Source organism: Pongo pygmaeus, chromosome 23 (genome assembly GCF_028885625.2).
Source record: "Pongo pygmaeus isolate AG05252 chromosome 23, NHGRI_mPonPyg2-v2.0_pri, whole genome shotgun sequence".
NCBI classification, from domain to species: domain Eukaryota; kingdom Metazoa; phylum Chordata; class Mammalia; order Primates; family Hominidae; genus Pongo; species Pongo pygmaeus.
In genome coordinates this window covers 48,480,688-48,495,789 of record NC_085931.1, presented here as the reverse complement: position 1 = coordinate 48,495,789, position 15,102 = coordinate 48,480,688, and the positions used below count along the sequence as shown (strand labels likewise).

At 59.0% G+C, this 15,102-nt stretch overlaps 1 protein-coding gene across 3 annotated transcripts in view; it reads left to right on the top strand.

The window, feature by feature from the left end:
- CARD10 (caspase recruitment domain family member 10) overlaps positions 1–15,102 on the top strand; it is a 30,815-nt gene that overhangs the window by 14,365 nt on the left and 1,348 nt on the right. For all 3 annotated transcript variants that reach the window (XM_054469861.2, XM_054469859.2, XM_054469858.2), the window contains 12 exons: positions 925–1,059; positions 1,392–1,507; positions 2,459–2,487; positions 2,956–3,079; positions 8,488–8,647; positions 9,104–9,215; positions 9,662–9,905; positions 10,080–10,149; positions 11,475–11,577; positions 12,895–13,053; positions 13,148–13,263; positions 13,822–13,934. In XM_054469861.2, the coding sequence (XP_054325836.2) occupies positions 925–1,059; positions 1,392–1,507; positions 2,459–2,487; positions 2,956–3,079; positions 8,488–8,647; positions 9,104–9,215; positions 9,662–9,905; positions 10,080–10,149; positions 11,475–11,577; positions 12,895–13,053; positions 13,148–13,263; positions 13,822–13,934 (1,481 nt within the window). The remainder of the gene's footprint in view (positions 1–924; positions 1,060–1,391; positions 1,508–2,458; positions 2,488–2,955; positions 3,080–8,487; positions 8,648–9,103; positions 9,216–9,661; positions 9,906–10,079; positions 10,150–11,474; positions 11,578–12,894; positions 13,054–13,147; positions 13,264–13,821; positions 13,935–15,102) is intronic.

Sequence of the window (15,102 nt, the reverse complement as noted above, 5' to 3'; positions counted from 1 at the left end):
GTTCGTGGTCCTCAGGCTGCTGCCGGGAGCTCTGCTTTTTCCTTTTTTTTTTGAGACAGAATCTTGCTGTGTCGCCCAGGCTGGATCCCAGGTTCAAGTTATTCTCGTGCCTTAGCCTCCCTAGTAGCTGGGATTACAGGTGTCTGCCACCATACCCAGCTAAGTTTTTTTTTTTGTATTTTCAGTAGGGATGGGGGTTTCACCATGTTGGCCAGGCTGGTTTCAAACTCCTGATCTCAAGGGATCCTTCTGCTTCAGCCTCCCAAAAGTGCTGGGATTAAAGGCGCGAACGCCCAGCCTGTGTTTTCTTATTTTGAGTTGCCTGACAGTGAGCTCTGCAGGCCTGGTGTTTGAAGCACTGGGGCTTGGAGGAATATAGGAAAAGTCGGCATTAATCCATGACTTTTTTTTTTTTTTTAACCCCCAGTGGCTTTTTTGCTGTTTGGTAAAGACAGAGTCCCTTTTCATGGCCAAGAGGCCCTGCGGATGGGGTTCCTCTTGTCCTCTCGCCTGGTTCTGTGGGTTCCAGTCTTTCAACTGGAATGCATCACAGTCCTGCCTCAGGGCCTTTGCACATGCTGTTGATCTGCCTGGGCCATCTCAGCTTGACCTACTTAGCGCCTATATACCCTTGAGTTCTCAGTTCAAACCACAGTTTCTTTGGAGAGTACTTGGACTCCCAGGCTGGGTGGGGTCTTTGTGTATTTTCCATGCCCCGGGCACCTTCCTTCTGTTATTGTCTCAGCTTGGGGCTATTTTGTTCACATGTCTGCTGGTTTACAGTTTTTCTCCCCCTCTAGGCTGTGAGCTCCCTGAGGACAGGGATCTGTCCCTGTGCTGGCACATGGCAGGTGCTCAGTAAAGGACTGTGGCTGGCATGGGCCTAGCACTGCTCACCTCCATCCTCTCCTCTCCCTCTTCCAGGCCTGTGCCTCCTCCCATTCCCTGTGCTCCAACCTCAGCAGCACTTGGAGCCTGAGCGAGTTCCCCTCCCCTCTGGGAGGCCCAGAAGCAACTGGGGAGGCCACTGTCATGGGGGGACCTGAGCCTCACAACTCGGTAAGACAACTGCCCCATCCCAAATAAGGGGGACACTGCTATAGCATTATTCCTAATGTAGAGAGTGCTTTCTGAAGGATCCATTTCACAGGTGAGGACACTGAGGCGCAGGGAGGCCAAGTACTTTACTGAAGCTCACCCAGAACCATTTCCTTGCCAGGCATAGGTGCCAGGAGGCCTGGAGAGCCACCCGCACACTATAATCTTGCAGAGCCCACTCTTCTACTCTGGGCCCTACTTCTCATCTGTGGAATGGGCACATACCAGGTGTGCTGAGGACTGGGATGGTGCTGGGCAGTGGGGGTGACCCAGGCCCTGTCATGGCATTGCAGGAGGAAGCCACAGACTGTGAAAAGGAGATCAACCGGCTCTCCATCCTGCCCTTCCCCCCCAGTGCTGGCTCCATCCTCCGCCGGCAGCGTGAGGAGGACCCTGCACCCCCTAAGAGGTGAGATGGCTGGGGATAGCAGTAGACACCCAGGGAGGTGGGGCTGCGGTTTCCTGAACAGCCACCTCCCAGAATCTGCAATGCCAAAGTCAGGTCCAGGCAGTCACTTCCCTTAGTTGCTCTCAGATGGCTGGAGCTCTGGAAACCCAGGTCCTGTGAGTCACAGGGGCGACCAAGATCAGGGTTAAGACAAGGCCGATGGGCAGAGTGAACTCAGTCCTAGCCAAGCATCCTGGCAGGAGAGTCCCTGGGGGTCAAGCCTTGAAGATCCTATACCCAAGGAGAAGCTTGATGGTTCAGGACTAGGGGGCGTGGAGAATGTTTCAAGGTATCAGGGACCTCGGGCAAGAAAGCCAGGCCCCAGGTTTGGGCATCAGCAGCAAATAGGGACCAGAAAAACCAAGGCGCACCCTCTGGTGGCAAGACCAAGGGCGGGAGATAGCCTGCCTCCTGGGGCGCAATCCCTGTCACTGCTTTTCCTCTGTAAGCAGCCCTTGATTTATTCCTTTACTGGTGAGAGGCTGGGCCCTGGGAGGCTGGGATCAGTATGGCCTTGATCTGTGTGAATCTGTCCCAAGGAAGCGTCTGATGAGGAGGCGTACCTGGGAGTCACAAACCACAAAGATGGCAAGTGAGGGTGAGGTGAGGGGTGAGAGATCAGGGGTGGCTTCCAGGAGGAGGTGGCATTGAAAGAGCTGGCTTTGAAGGGCATGCCAGCGCATTCTAGGTGGAACAACATTGGACAGAGGCCAGGACATTAACTTCTTGCCCTGGGAGTTTAGGAGAGCCAGGTGGCACGGGTGCCCTGTACCTGGGACCCCGCCTTGAGTCTAGCCTGCATTTGCTTGGGGGCTGTGAGACCTTTATCTGGCGTGGGGGCAGGAGGAGGGAGGAGGGCAGAGTGCCCACCGTGCCTCACCTCCTGCCCCTCCCTGCTCTCTCTCTGCCCAGATCCTTCAGCAGCATGTCAGACATCACAGGTAACAGCCCTTGAGTTCTGTGGGGAGGGCTCCTCCGGTGAGGGGAGGTGGCTTTGCAGCCCACCTGAAGCCTGCAGCACCTGCGCTACCCTTGGCCTGCATCCGCTTCCCTGAAGCCCCGCCATGGCCCCTGCCAGGCGGGAAGGTTGTGCTTGGGAGGCCCCTGGAGGCTTTGGTTCCAGCCTCTCACCCCGAGCCCAGTCCTGGGCCTCACTCCTGTTCCTGGCTGTGATGTACGAGGCTCTTTCAGTTCTGGGCCACCTTTCACCCTCTTCTGGGAAACTGCGGGGTCAGCCTGGTGGGCCCTGACCTATCTCTGAGCCCAGTGGGTCTGATGTGCTCCTGGGGCCTCAAACCTGCCAAGGCCCCTCGGGTCCTGGGCTGGAGGGGGGTCAGTCCCGGTCGTGGACCCTGGCCATCCCTGTTTCCCAGTCCCAGACCACTGAACCTTTTATTCTTTTTCCCCAGGGAGTGTGACCCTTAAGCCCTGGTCCCCTGGCCTCTCTTCGTCCTCGTCCTCTGACAGCGTGTGGCCTTTGGGAAAGCCGGAAGGCCTCCTGGCTCGGGGCAGTGGCCTGGACTTCCTCAACAGGTACTGTAGCTGCCTGCGGTGGGTGGAGCTGGGGTGATTGCTTGAGAGGGGAACAGGAGTGAGGTGGGAGGAGCAATTGCCTCACCCCTGTTTTATGCAACTGTTGGAAGATTAAGATCTGTAGACACTGGCAGCCCCTGGATTCCAATCCCGCTGCCGCTCTTGATCGTCCCTGTGACTTGGGCTGGTCCCTTCACCTCTCTGGGCCTCCGTTTCCTCAGTAGCTAAAGGGAGATGATGACTCTTTTTTCACGGAGGTCTTTTGAGGGCTCTGCTCGCAGAAGCAAAGCACCCAGCTCTGCCAGGCATGTAGCAGGTGCTTAGTAATAGTTGTCACTTACAAGCTGTCCTTGTCCCAATGTCCTGCCTGTCGGTCCCTTGGCTCTGAGTCCCTGGGACTGAGCCACCCAGCAAAGTTTCATGCTGTGGGTGGGCTTGGGTCACCTCAGGAGCCCCTGTGACCGGGCCAGCCACAGGTCCATAACAGGAGTCACAAAGTCCATTAGTGCAGAGTGCACTGTAGGCGACGTGCTGTTAGTGTGGCCGGTGCGTCGCCGCTGTTCACACTTGCCAGTGTATCTAAGGGAGGGGTGGGGCACAGCGGGGGCTGCACTGCCATTGTGGTCTTGGAACTCAGCTGTGAGGAGAGGGCAGGTAGGGAGAGCATCCGGTGACTGTGGAGGAGGAGCGAGGGGGAAGGGCGAAAGTCAAGCCTTCCTGAGTCAGGCTGGGAAAGTGTGGACTTTGGCTTGTACACTCTGGGAAATGTGGGAGGGTTTAGTTATTAACTGCAAGGCCAGCTGCTGGCTGTTTTACAACATGCTCTTTGTCCAGGGAGCAGGCATAATGACGATTATCTCTGTTCCATAGAGGAGGTAACTGGGGCTCAGAGAGGTTAAGCAACTTGCCCAGGGTCCCACAGTTGGGAAGTACCAGGTCTGGGTTCATAGGGACCTGATCAGATTTGGGTTTTGGAAAGGGCATAGGAAACATGGACTGTCAGCACTGGAATGTGGAGGTGTTGGGTGCAGAGGGACGGGTCACGCAGCAGATCGGTACAGCATAGGACCAGGGCCTCTGGCCTCCGGAGCGGCTTGGTCAGCCAGTGTCCAGGCCCTGCCCCCACCTGGCCCCCGGCAGTGGGCCCAGCGAGACATTGTTTTTGCCTGTGCAGGACGTGCTTCTCGGGGAAGGGGTGGAGGCGCCTCCCTTCCTGCTCGCCTCGGCCCTTCCTCCCTTCCTCCAGTTTGGGCTGCAGCAGGGGTCCTGGCTGTTGTCCAGGGGGCGCCAGGATGCAGCCAGGGAGCAGGAGCCTCTGTCCCAGCCCCGCCCAGGCCCCACAATCACATGGGGCCACTTCTGCTGCCCATGCTGTTCCTGGGGAGGAGAGAGGTTCCTGGGGAGGAGAGAGGTTCCTGGGGAAGAACACAGGCTGGGGAGGATGCAGAGGTGGTAGACAGAGAGAGAGAGAGAGAGGCGGACAGGCGGAGAGGGAGAGGGAGATGAGGGCCCGGACAGGTCCCAGGTCGGGGCAACTTGCATGTCTCCTGGGATTGTGTTATGGCGAGGTGGGAAGAGCCGGCTTTGGTGCCAGCACTTGCTACTGTGGGACCTTGGGCACATCTCTGAATTTCCCAGTGCCTCAGTTTCCTGTTCTGTAAAATGGGCTCACATAGTGTCTGTCCCTTAGGGTCACTGTGGGGGTTTGAGTATCCCTTCTAGAATGCTTAGCACACTCACAGTGGATGTCAGCATATGCTCGCGGTTAGCTATGATTATTGTCGCCATTGTTGTTTAATCCCCAGAGCAGCTCTGCAAGGCTGGAATTTTAACCTCATTACACAGACCAGGACACTGAAGTGCAGAGACAGTTAGAAATCAGTCCCAAGTCACAGGCCCCTCGGAGCTGGTTGGAGATGCCGATGTGCCTCCCCGCTGTCTCAGCTGCTGGAGATCTCACATCTGTGTTGTGTGCCCACTGTGTACTGGGCACCATCTTGGGCATTTTCTCTCCTCTTTCCCACTTCCTGCCCATCTCTTGCCCTCAGCCTCTCTGCCCTGCCCTTCCCAGCTCCTGGAGCCTGGGTGCCGGGAGGGGATGGTGGATAGTCGGGGGCTGGGGCAGACTGGGGGATGGGCTGACAGATAGTCAGGTTGGGGACAGCAAGGGAGAGCTCATGGGGCAAGTGAGGTGCTGGGTGAGGGAGGCAGAGCATGGAGAGCACTGGAGGGTTTCGGGGTGCCGTCTCCCCAGCATAGCCTCACCACTGCCCCAGCTCGCTCACGTGGCCCCAGGGGATCTCTGGCACCTTCTGTCCTTGCAAAGAGAGGGTTCCCATAAGTCATTGCCTGGCTTCACGGCCCACTAGCTGTGCCCATTCTTGGCAAGTTAACTTTCCTGTGCCTCAGTTTCCCTTATCTCAACCATCGGGTTGTCAGGAGGATTGGCTGAGGTGATCTGTATGGCATGCTTCAGTCTCAGCATCAGGTCCCTGACCTGGTACCAACCAGGCACGCAGACTACTCAGAGATCTTCCCACGGGGCCCTGGGGGACATTCATTGAGGCCATGTGGCCTGTCATTGCTCAGAGCTGGCAGAGCTGGCAGACTTGCCCCGTTCCTGTCTGCCTGTGACCTGACCTGACTGGGGAGGGGGCCGGGAGCTGGTGGCTAAGGACACTGTGCTTCCTAGTACCCCACAGGCAGCCAGCTGGTCAGCCAGTCCCAGGAGCGAGGAGCAGGCAGCCCCTCTCCCTGCTGTGTCCTTTCTCTACCCCTCCTGCTTGTCTGCTGAGGCGGGGGGCTGGGAGGAACCCTATCTGGACCCCGCTCTGGGCAAGCCCCCTGTGGGCTCTGCAGACTCCGAGGAGTGCGAGTGCTGGGAGCGGGTATTCCTGGTCTGCGGAGGCTCAGAGAAGTCACTGGTCCTTTGAGGAGGTTGGCAAGGGCGTCCTGGAGGAGGGGGCACCTGAGCTGGGTCTTCAGGGAGCTGCAGGAGTTGTCAAGAAGAGCCTGAAAAACCTGAAGTCAAGGCTGAGGTCAGCCTCGATGCTTGCATTGCAGAGGGGAGGGGTGTGGGGGAGGGAGCGAGTAGAGGTGGGTGGGGTGGGTAGGGTTGGTAGGGTTGGCGGAAGAGCCTGGATGCCGGCTGCTCACTGGGCTCTGGTCTGGAGAGCCATGATGGTCAGTCGTCTGTGGGTTTGAAACAGGTGGGGAAACTGAGGCAAGCGAGAGGTGATTTGTTATGAATCACACCTGATGCCAGTAAATGTCTAGTTTTGACAGAGCACTTAGTGTCTCCTGGGCCCTGTTCTGAGAGCTGCCCATGTCTAAACTCAGCGAGTAGCCAGGGAGGTGGGTGGAGCTGAGGCTCAGCAGCTGAGCAGCTGGGCCGTTTGACCCCAGAGTTCCTGCTGGCGCCCTGCGTGCTGTGCTTCTCAGACCATCTGACCACAACCCACAGTGAGAGAAACCCGGTACACATGCCTGGAACAAAAAGATCATGAGATAATAATTGGATTTACCTGGGGTGGCGGGAGGCGGGTGGGGGATAGCCTTGTACTTTCTATTCCTTCGCATTATCCAGCTGTGCCAGTCACAACCCAGTGAATGTCACCACCCACTAAGGGCCAGGCCTGCAGTTTGGAGGCCCCAGAGTCCTCTGGTTTCCACCTTTCCCTGCATTATCTTTTATTCATGTGCCCACCTCCCCACACCCACAGACGGCAGGGGGTGCCATTGTCAGCTTTGTGTTATGCATGCGGTAACTGACGCTCAGCAACTGGCTCATTTGCCCAGGCTAGGGTGCAGTTTGCCCTGGGGTTTGGAGCGGACCGTGTGCTCCAGCCACAAAGCCAGGGCCAGCATAGCCAGGCCGGGTCTCAGGCCTGCCCCCTTTCCATGCCACCTCGATGCGGCCAGGACACACGGCACTGAATGATGCCTCCCATGCCTGCATCTGTCCAGCCTCCCAGCCTGGCTCTGTGTCTTACCTGAGAGGGCGGGGCTGCTCCCCAGCAGTGCTGATTGGGCGGAGGTCCTTGCAGCCTCGCCCTCCCCAGGCTGGCAGCAGGGGGCAGTGCAGCTGTGTCTGGGCTGCAGCTGCTGGGGTGGATGGGAGATGCTTCGCCCCGCTGCCTCTCCAGTCTGGAGAGGTGTCTGGCAGGGGACTTGGGGTCCATTTGTCTCTGAGCCTGGCCACAAGGAAGGCCTCACCTTTTCTCATCCAGGGACAGGCAGAACCCTACCATGATGGGGATTTTAGTGACGTCTTAATTGTCAGTGGTCCTCCTGCCCATGGGAGGAAAACCAGACGCCTCTGTTCCACGCCCTCCAAAGGGTGGCTCCAGCTTGCCTTTCCTGGGAGCTGCTTCCCAGGATGTAAAATAAGAATTAGGGCAAGGAGCTCAGCATGGTGTCTGGCACATGGAAAGCACCCAGGAAGTGTTCGCTGCTATTGTTGTTATTAAATTCTTCCACACATCCTGTGTTCTGTCCTCCACACCTTTGCTCTGATATATTCCTTCAGCCTGGAACTCTGTTTCCTCTGTCTGTCACCAAAGCGCGTCTGTTCTTCACCAGTGTGTAGCCCAGGTACTTCTTCCGTGGGAAGCCTCTCTCTGCTTCCACAGCTGGTTGTAACCACCTTTGGATCTGTGCCACGTGCTAATGGTGACCTCCCTCCTCAGACTGTGAGCATAACAAGCTTTTTTTTTTTTTTTTGAGACGGAGTTTCACTCTTGTTGCCTAGGCTGGAGTGCAGTGGCTCGATCTCAGCTCACTGCAACCTCTGCCTCCTGGGTTCAAGCAATTCTCCTGCCTTGGCCTCCCGAGTAGCTGGAATTACAGGCGCTCGCCACCACGCCCGGCTAATTTTTTTGTATTTTTAGTAGAGATGGGGTTTCACTATGTTGGCCAGGCTGGTCTCGAACTCCTGACCTCATGATCCACCCACCTCAGCCTCCCAAAGTGCTGGGATTACAGGCGTGAGCCACTGCCCTTGGCTATATAACAAGCTTTTATTAGTCATCTGCTATGTGCCAGACACTGGGTTTGGTGCCAGGGCTACAGAGCGGAACAGTATAGAAGTTTGGTCCTGAAGGTGTTCGTTCTGATGGAGGAAATGAAAGGGCCGTGGCAAGGCAAAGTTGGAGTGCTCCTGTGGCACGCAGGCTCCACTGCACCGTGTGCCCAGGTCCAGGGGAGAGGCCGCTTGTGACTTGAGCTTTGAAGGATGATCAGCATTTCCCAGGTGGAGAAGGCAAGGAAGAGAGCACAGAAGTTGGAGAGGCCTGGGGGTGGGAGTCATGGCATACTTGCGAAATGAAATCACTGTGGTTTTCCAAGAATGCTGAACTGAATCCAAGTACTGATTGGACTCAGTTATCATCTCCTTTCTCCCTTCTCAGGTCTCTGGCTATTCGGGTGTCTGGCCGGAGCCCCCCAGGGGGCCCAGAGCCGCAGGACAAGGGACCAGATGGACTGTCATTTTATGGGGACAGATGGTCTGGGGCTGTGGTGCGCAGGGTGCTGTCTGGGCCTGGGTCGGCCAGGATGGAACCAAGAGAGGTGAGGCCCCGCCTCCTGAGCTGGGGGGGTGGGGTCAGTGCTTTGGCCCAGGCTGGACATCCCCTAGTTGGTGGATCAAGATCACCGGGCGGAGCTTCTGGGGATTGGCCAAAGCCGAAGCAGGCTCAGTGATTAGCTGTGGTTACCCGCTCAGCCAGGGTTAATTGAAGTCTGATTGGGCAGGGACTGGGAGGTGGAGCCAACTGACAGCGCGTTACATTCCTGCGCTTCAAGTCGGGAAAGACCTGGATGAGCTGGGCGGGTTGGGGAGTCCTGTGGATGGGGGCGTGCTGTGGATGGGGGCGGGTCTGACCAGTCTGGGCATGGCAGTTTCTGAGGGGGCGCTATCTGAACTGTGAGGCATGATCACCCCCACACCCGGTCTTCCTCTAGCCTCTGGGCTGCTCTGCTCTCAGAAGCTCACTTCTTTCCCTCCCTGCCTGGGTTTTCTCCCAGCAAAGGGTGGAAGCTGCTGGTCTGGAGGGGGCATGCCTGGAAGCCGAGGCCCAGCAGAGAACCTTGCTCTGGAACCAGGGGTCCACACTCCCTTCCCTGATGGACTCGAAGGGTAAGTCTGGCTTGGGAGTCGGAGCTGATGGCCCCAGAGGGGTCCTCTAACCCGTGGTGCATGGGGTGGGGGGGGGACCAAGGACCTGAGAAGGGACCAGCCTTGCCCCAATTGCCCTTCTCCTGGCTCCCCACCTGCTGATGCCTCCTTCTGTCTGTCCTTGTGCCCTTTTTCTATGCCTCCCTCTGTAAGCAGCTTACAGTGAAAGGAGCACTACATTAGGAGTCCAGAGACCTGGATTTGAGTCCTGGCTCTGTTTCTAGAAGGCACTGGCCTTGGGCAAGTCCCTGCCCCCTCTGGACCTAAGTCATTCTAAGAAGGTGAAGGTGGGGTCCTGGGAGCTCAGGCCTCGAGAGGGCCATGTTTGTGGCCCCACCAAGGCCGATCCTGGACCTCACCATCCTCCTCTCATCCTCCTTGCTGCCCCCTGCCCCATCCATGCCCAGCCTGCCAGTCCTTCCACGAGGCCCTAGAAGCCTGGGCAAAGGGGCCAGGTGCCGAGCCCTTCTACATTCGTGCCAACCTCACCCTGCCTGAGAGGGCAGATCCCCATGCCCTTTGCGTGAAAGCCCAAGAGATCCTTCGACTGGTGGACCCGGCATACAAGCGGAGACAGGAATGGTTCTGCACCCGGGTTGACCCCCTCACTCTGCGGGACCTGGACCGGGGCACCGTGCCCAATTATCAGAGGTGATGCAGAGCCAGGAGCTGGGGATGGGGTCCCGCTGGGAGCCAGGGCCCAGATGGGGGTGCTCTTCCCTCCTCCCGCATTCCGTCACCATCCTCTGGGACAGGGCGGGGGATTCGAGGAGAAATGAGGAGCTTTCCTTCTTCCTACACACGTGATGTCACTCCCTCCCACAGAGCCCAGCAGCTCCTAGAAGTTCAGGAGAAATGCCTGCCCTCCAGCCGGCACCGAGGCCCCCGCAGTAATGTGAGCACGGCTGGGTGGGCAGTGGTTGGGGGGCCCCAAGGGTGGGGTCCAAAAGGGAGCTAGCAGGCTCTGTTCTCTGGCAACCTAGGAAGACACTCCCTCCCTCTTTCCCTGGTGATTTAATTGGTCATCTACTATGTGCCCAGCAAACAGAACAGCAGAGCTCACCGTCCAGGGTAGTTTAGAGATGAAATGAGGTAAAGCGTGCCTAGTACGCAGGAGTACCCCTGGTATGTAATAAACATTTGACAGGCCGGGCGCAGTGGCTCATGCCTGTAATCCCAGCACTTTGGGAGGCCGAGGTGGGCGGATCACAAGGTCAGGAGATCGAGACCATCCTGGCTAACACGGGGAAACCCCGTCTCTACTAAAAATACAAAAACAAAATTAGCCAGGCGTGGTGGTGGGAGCCTGTAGTCCCAGCTACTCGGGAGGCTGAGGTGGGAGAATGAAGTGAACTCGGGAGGCGGAGCTTGCAGTGAGCCAAGATCGCGCCACTGCACTCCAGCCTGGGCGACAGGGCGAGACTCCGTCTCAAAAAAACAAACAAAAAAACCCCAGCAGTCACGTCACCTTTTCCAACGCCTGGATGGTGGCTGGGCTTTGTGGCCAGTGCTGCTGTGCACATGGGCAAGTGAGGCTCAGAGCCATCAGATAAAGGAAGAGCGAGGGCCCCAGCCAGGCAGCCTGCATTGGACCCCAGCTCTGCCACCTATCAGCTGTGTGACTTTGGACCATCACCTGAACCTTCCTTGAGGCTTGTTGCCTCATCTGTAAAATGGGGGGGTTGTACTGCCTCTCAGGCTGTGCATGGCGGGGGATGACTTCTGTGAGTTAGTGCCCCTCAGGGGCTTAGTGAGTGTCTGTCATGTTGTAGGTATTTGAGACCTGTCAGGTATTGGTAAAATCAGTGCCATCTTTATTGGTTTCATTAATTTTCCTACCAAGGTCACATTGCTAATTCATTGGAAGAGACCATAAGGTTTGCCTCATATGTGACATTTGGTTCCTCTTGGTCTCTGGGCCTCAGTCTCCCCATCTGTAATTTGGGGAGTATACCTAAGGCTCCTCCACCAGGCTCAGACCGGCTGGCTTCCCTGGGGCCACAGGGATGGCTGCTGTCATCTGCCTGGGGGACTGTGCTGGGCTGGGGAGGGGCAGGGGAGGGCCTGGTGGAGAAGGACATCTTTGCTGACCCAGGCTCTTCCGGCAAGCCTGGACCACAGTGGCAGTGGGGCCCGCTCTGCCAGGGGTCCCGTTTCCTCCTCTCCCTGAGGGGGTGGGGCTGAGCTCTCAGATGCTCCTCTGTCCCTGCACCCTCCCAGCTGAAGAAGAGAGCCCTGGACCAGCTGCGGCTGGTGAGGCCCAAGCCCGTGGGGGCGCCCGCAGGGGACTCCCCGGAGCAGCTGCTGCTGGAGCCCTGTGCAGGTGAGTGCACGGGGGCAAAGCTGTATCCTGTGTTGCTCCCGTTGTCCAGGGATGTGTGCAGCTGGGTGTCCTTTAGCTTGGGTGGCCTCTTTGGCCTGGAAGGGCCTGTTGTGAGGGTTCCAACAGGAGTGGGGGTCATGCTGGGGGCCTGAGAGACAAGACCACCCCGCCTGCCATGGTGATTGCCAAGGTTGAGGGAGACCCTGCGGGGAGGTGCATGCAGACGTGGCTGTGACTGTGGGTTTGCACACATACGGGCTTGTTCTTTTCTGGCAGAGTGTGTGTAGTGGTGCTTCTCACACGTGTGTGGTGGCAGGTGCTGTGAGGACCCAGGGGAGTTCCTGGAGGCAGTAGGGTGAGGCCTTAGGCCAGACAGGGAGAAGGGGCTGGGGGAGCTCAGATGAGGGAGTAGCAAATCTGGGGCAAGAGGAGTGGGTAGTTAGGGAAGACTTCCTGGAAGAGAGGGAGTTTCCGCTGGGGCCTTCAAAGATAAAGAGGAGTTCGTTCCAGGCAGAAGGCACAGAGGCATGGCTGTGTGTGGTGTGCTTGGAGGGTGTTGGGGACAGCAGGTGAGTATTGAGTACCAGCTCTGTCAGGCATTGGGGACGTGACTGTCCCTGCCCTCATGGAGCTTGCTGTCTAATTAGGGGGTAGAGGGTAAGATAATCCCACCTATGAACACAATGGGAGAGTGTGAGGTGTGCAGTGGAGGAGAACTGGGGGCTGTGGGGCACATGACAGGGGCCCTGCTGTCTGGGGACCAGGGAAGGTGTGGCCTAGGCTCTGAAGGGAGGGCAAGGGTTAACTGGGCTGAGTGGTGCAGGGCTGGGGCTTTGGGCAGCCCCAGGGCATGCAAAGGCCCTGTGGTTGGAGGCAGCTGAAGGGAGAGTGGAGGCTGGTGGTGTGGGGTCAGTGGCTGGCAGCCTTCCCAGGCTCTCAGGCAGGACTGCGTCGCCCACGTGGGTTATGTGGCTTTTATTCCTGAGAATCTAGGAAGTCACTGGTGTGTTGAAAGCAGGGGAGTTAACGTGATCTGATTTGCTTTTTAAAGCCTCTCTGGCTGCTGGGTGGAGAATGAACTGTAGGGGGCAGGGATGAGGCGGAGAATCAGGGAGGAGCCTACTGCCACCGTCGGTCCTACTAAGGGTGTGTGTGTGTGTGTGTGTGTGGGGTGTATGTGTATGTGCGTGCATGTGTAGGAGGAGCAGCAGCAGGACTTAGGAAAGGATGGGTGGCGGGGTGGGTTTTGGGGTATTGAGGAGCTGGTATGCTGCCTGCCTGTGCCCTTATCTCTTCTGCGCCCCTCCCCTGCCACAGAGCCGGAGCGGAGCCTCAGACCCTACAGTTTGGTGCGGCCGCTGCTGGTGTCTGCCCTGCGGCCGGTGGTGCTATTGCCTGAATGCCTGGCGCCCCGGCTCATCCGCAACCTGCTAGACCTGCCCAGCTCCCGGCTGGACTTCCAAGTGTGCCCAGCGGGTGAGACCATGTGCCAGGGAGGGGAGGGCTGGGGGCCCCTCTGGGCGGCCGGGCCCAAGGACCCTTCATCTCTCCCTCTCCACTCCCTGTGCAGAAAGCCTCTCCGGGGAGGAACTGTGCCCATCCTCAGCGCCTGGAGCCCCCAAGGCTCAGCCTGCAACCCCTGGGCTAGGCAGCAGGATCCGGGCCATCCAGGAGTCTGTTGGGAAGGTGGGTGCTGGGGGCTGGCCTGGGGTGCTCACAGAGGTGGCCCAGAGCGGGTGCTGCTGTTCTGGGCTTGAGCGCCAGCGTCTGAGTGCGGGCCATGCTCTGCTGCTCACTGGCAGGGCGGCCCTGGCCAAGTCCTTTCCCTCCTGTGGCCCTCAGTTTCCTCACCTGTCGCCTGGGTGGGTGGGGGCAGTTGACTGCATATGGGCCCCCCTTGAGGTGTTTGGCTGACACAGCTCACCTACACATCCTTGTCCTTGAACTTGCCACTGTCCTGGGAGCTGGCAGTCGGCTATAGGGTGGCGGGTGTTGGGTGGGTTTGGGTCAGCTCCATCCTCCCGGTGGGGAGGCCTAGGTCCTGAGGGGGAGGTCTGTATCTCCAGGTTGCCCCATGAGCCCAGGCCTCTTGTCTGTACTTTTGGGCTCCTTCCTCGTTGCCAGGGTCCCTCTGGGTGGGGAGGCAGGACTTGCATCTGGGAAGGCGGTGATAGGGGACCTGTCTGGGGGCAGAGCATGGGAGGCTGGCCCGGGAGTACAATGTAGCCTCGATCCTCCGAGCAGAAGCACTGCCTGCTGGAGCTGGGTGCTCGGGGTGTGCGGGAGCTGGTGCAGAACGAGATCTACCCCATCGTCATCCACGTGGAGGTGACTGAGAAGAATGTCCGGGAAGTCAGGTGAGGTGGGTGGGTGGGGCAGCGGGCAGGGCACTCGGACCCGAGAGCTTCCTCCTTGAGGATGCCTCTCTCCCTCCCCCTCTCTCTCCTCCCTCCCCCTCTCTCTCCCTCCCCCTCTCTCTCCCTCCCCCTCTCTCTCCCTCCCCCTCTCTCTCCCTCCCCCCTCTCTCTCCCTCCCCCTCTCTCCCTCCCCCTCTCTCTCCCTCCCCCCTCTCTCCCTCCCCCTCTCTCTCCCTCCCCCTCTCTCTCCCTCCCCCCTCTCTCTCCCTCCTCCCCTCTCTCCCTCCCCCTTCTCTCCCTCCCCACTCCCTCCCCCCTCTCTCCCTCCCCCTCTCTCCCTCCCCCTCTCTCCTTCTCCCTTACCCCACCTCTCTCTCCCTCCCCCATCTCTTTCTCTCCCCACCTCTCCTTCTCCCCTACCCTTCTCTCTCCCTCCCCGCTCTGTCTCTCTCCCCCGTCTCTCTCCCCCCATCTGTCTCCCTCCCCCCCCATTCTCCCCTACCCCTTTCCCTCCCCCCTCTCTCCCTCCCCCTCCCTCCCCCTTCTCCCTCCCCCTTCTCCCTCCCCCTTCTCCCTCCCCCTTCTCTCCCTCCCCACTCTCTCCTCCCCTACCCCTCTTCCTCGCCATCTCTCTCTCCCTCCCCCCTCCCTCCCCCGTCTCCTTCCCTACCCCCTCTGTCTCCCTCCCCGCTCTGTCTCCCTCCCCCCCTCATTCTCCCCTCCCCCTCTCTTCCCCTCCCCCCTCTCTCCCTCCCCCTTCTCTCCCTCCCCCTTCTCTCCCTCCCCCTTCTCTCCCTCCCCCTTCTCTCCCTCCCCCCTCTCCCTCCCCCCCTCCTCCCCTACCCCTCTGTCTCCCTCCCCGCTCTGTCTCCCTCCCCACCTCTCATTCTCCCCACCCCTCTCTCTCCCTCCCCCCTCTCTCCCTCCCCCCTCTCTCCCTCCCCCCTCTCTCCCTCCCCCCTCTCTCCCTCCCCCCCTCTCTCCCTCCCCCCTCCCTCCCCCTCTCTCCCTCCCCCCTCTCTCCCTCCCCCCTCTCTCCCTCCCCCTCTCTCTCCCTCCTCCCCTTTCTCTCCCTCTCCCCGCCTCTCCTCTCTCTCTGCCCCCTCTCTCTCCCTACCCCCTCCTTCTTCTCTACCCCTCTCTCCCTCCCCACTCTCTTCCTCCTACC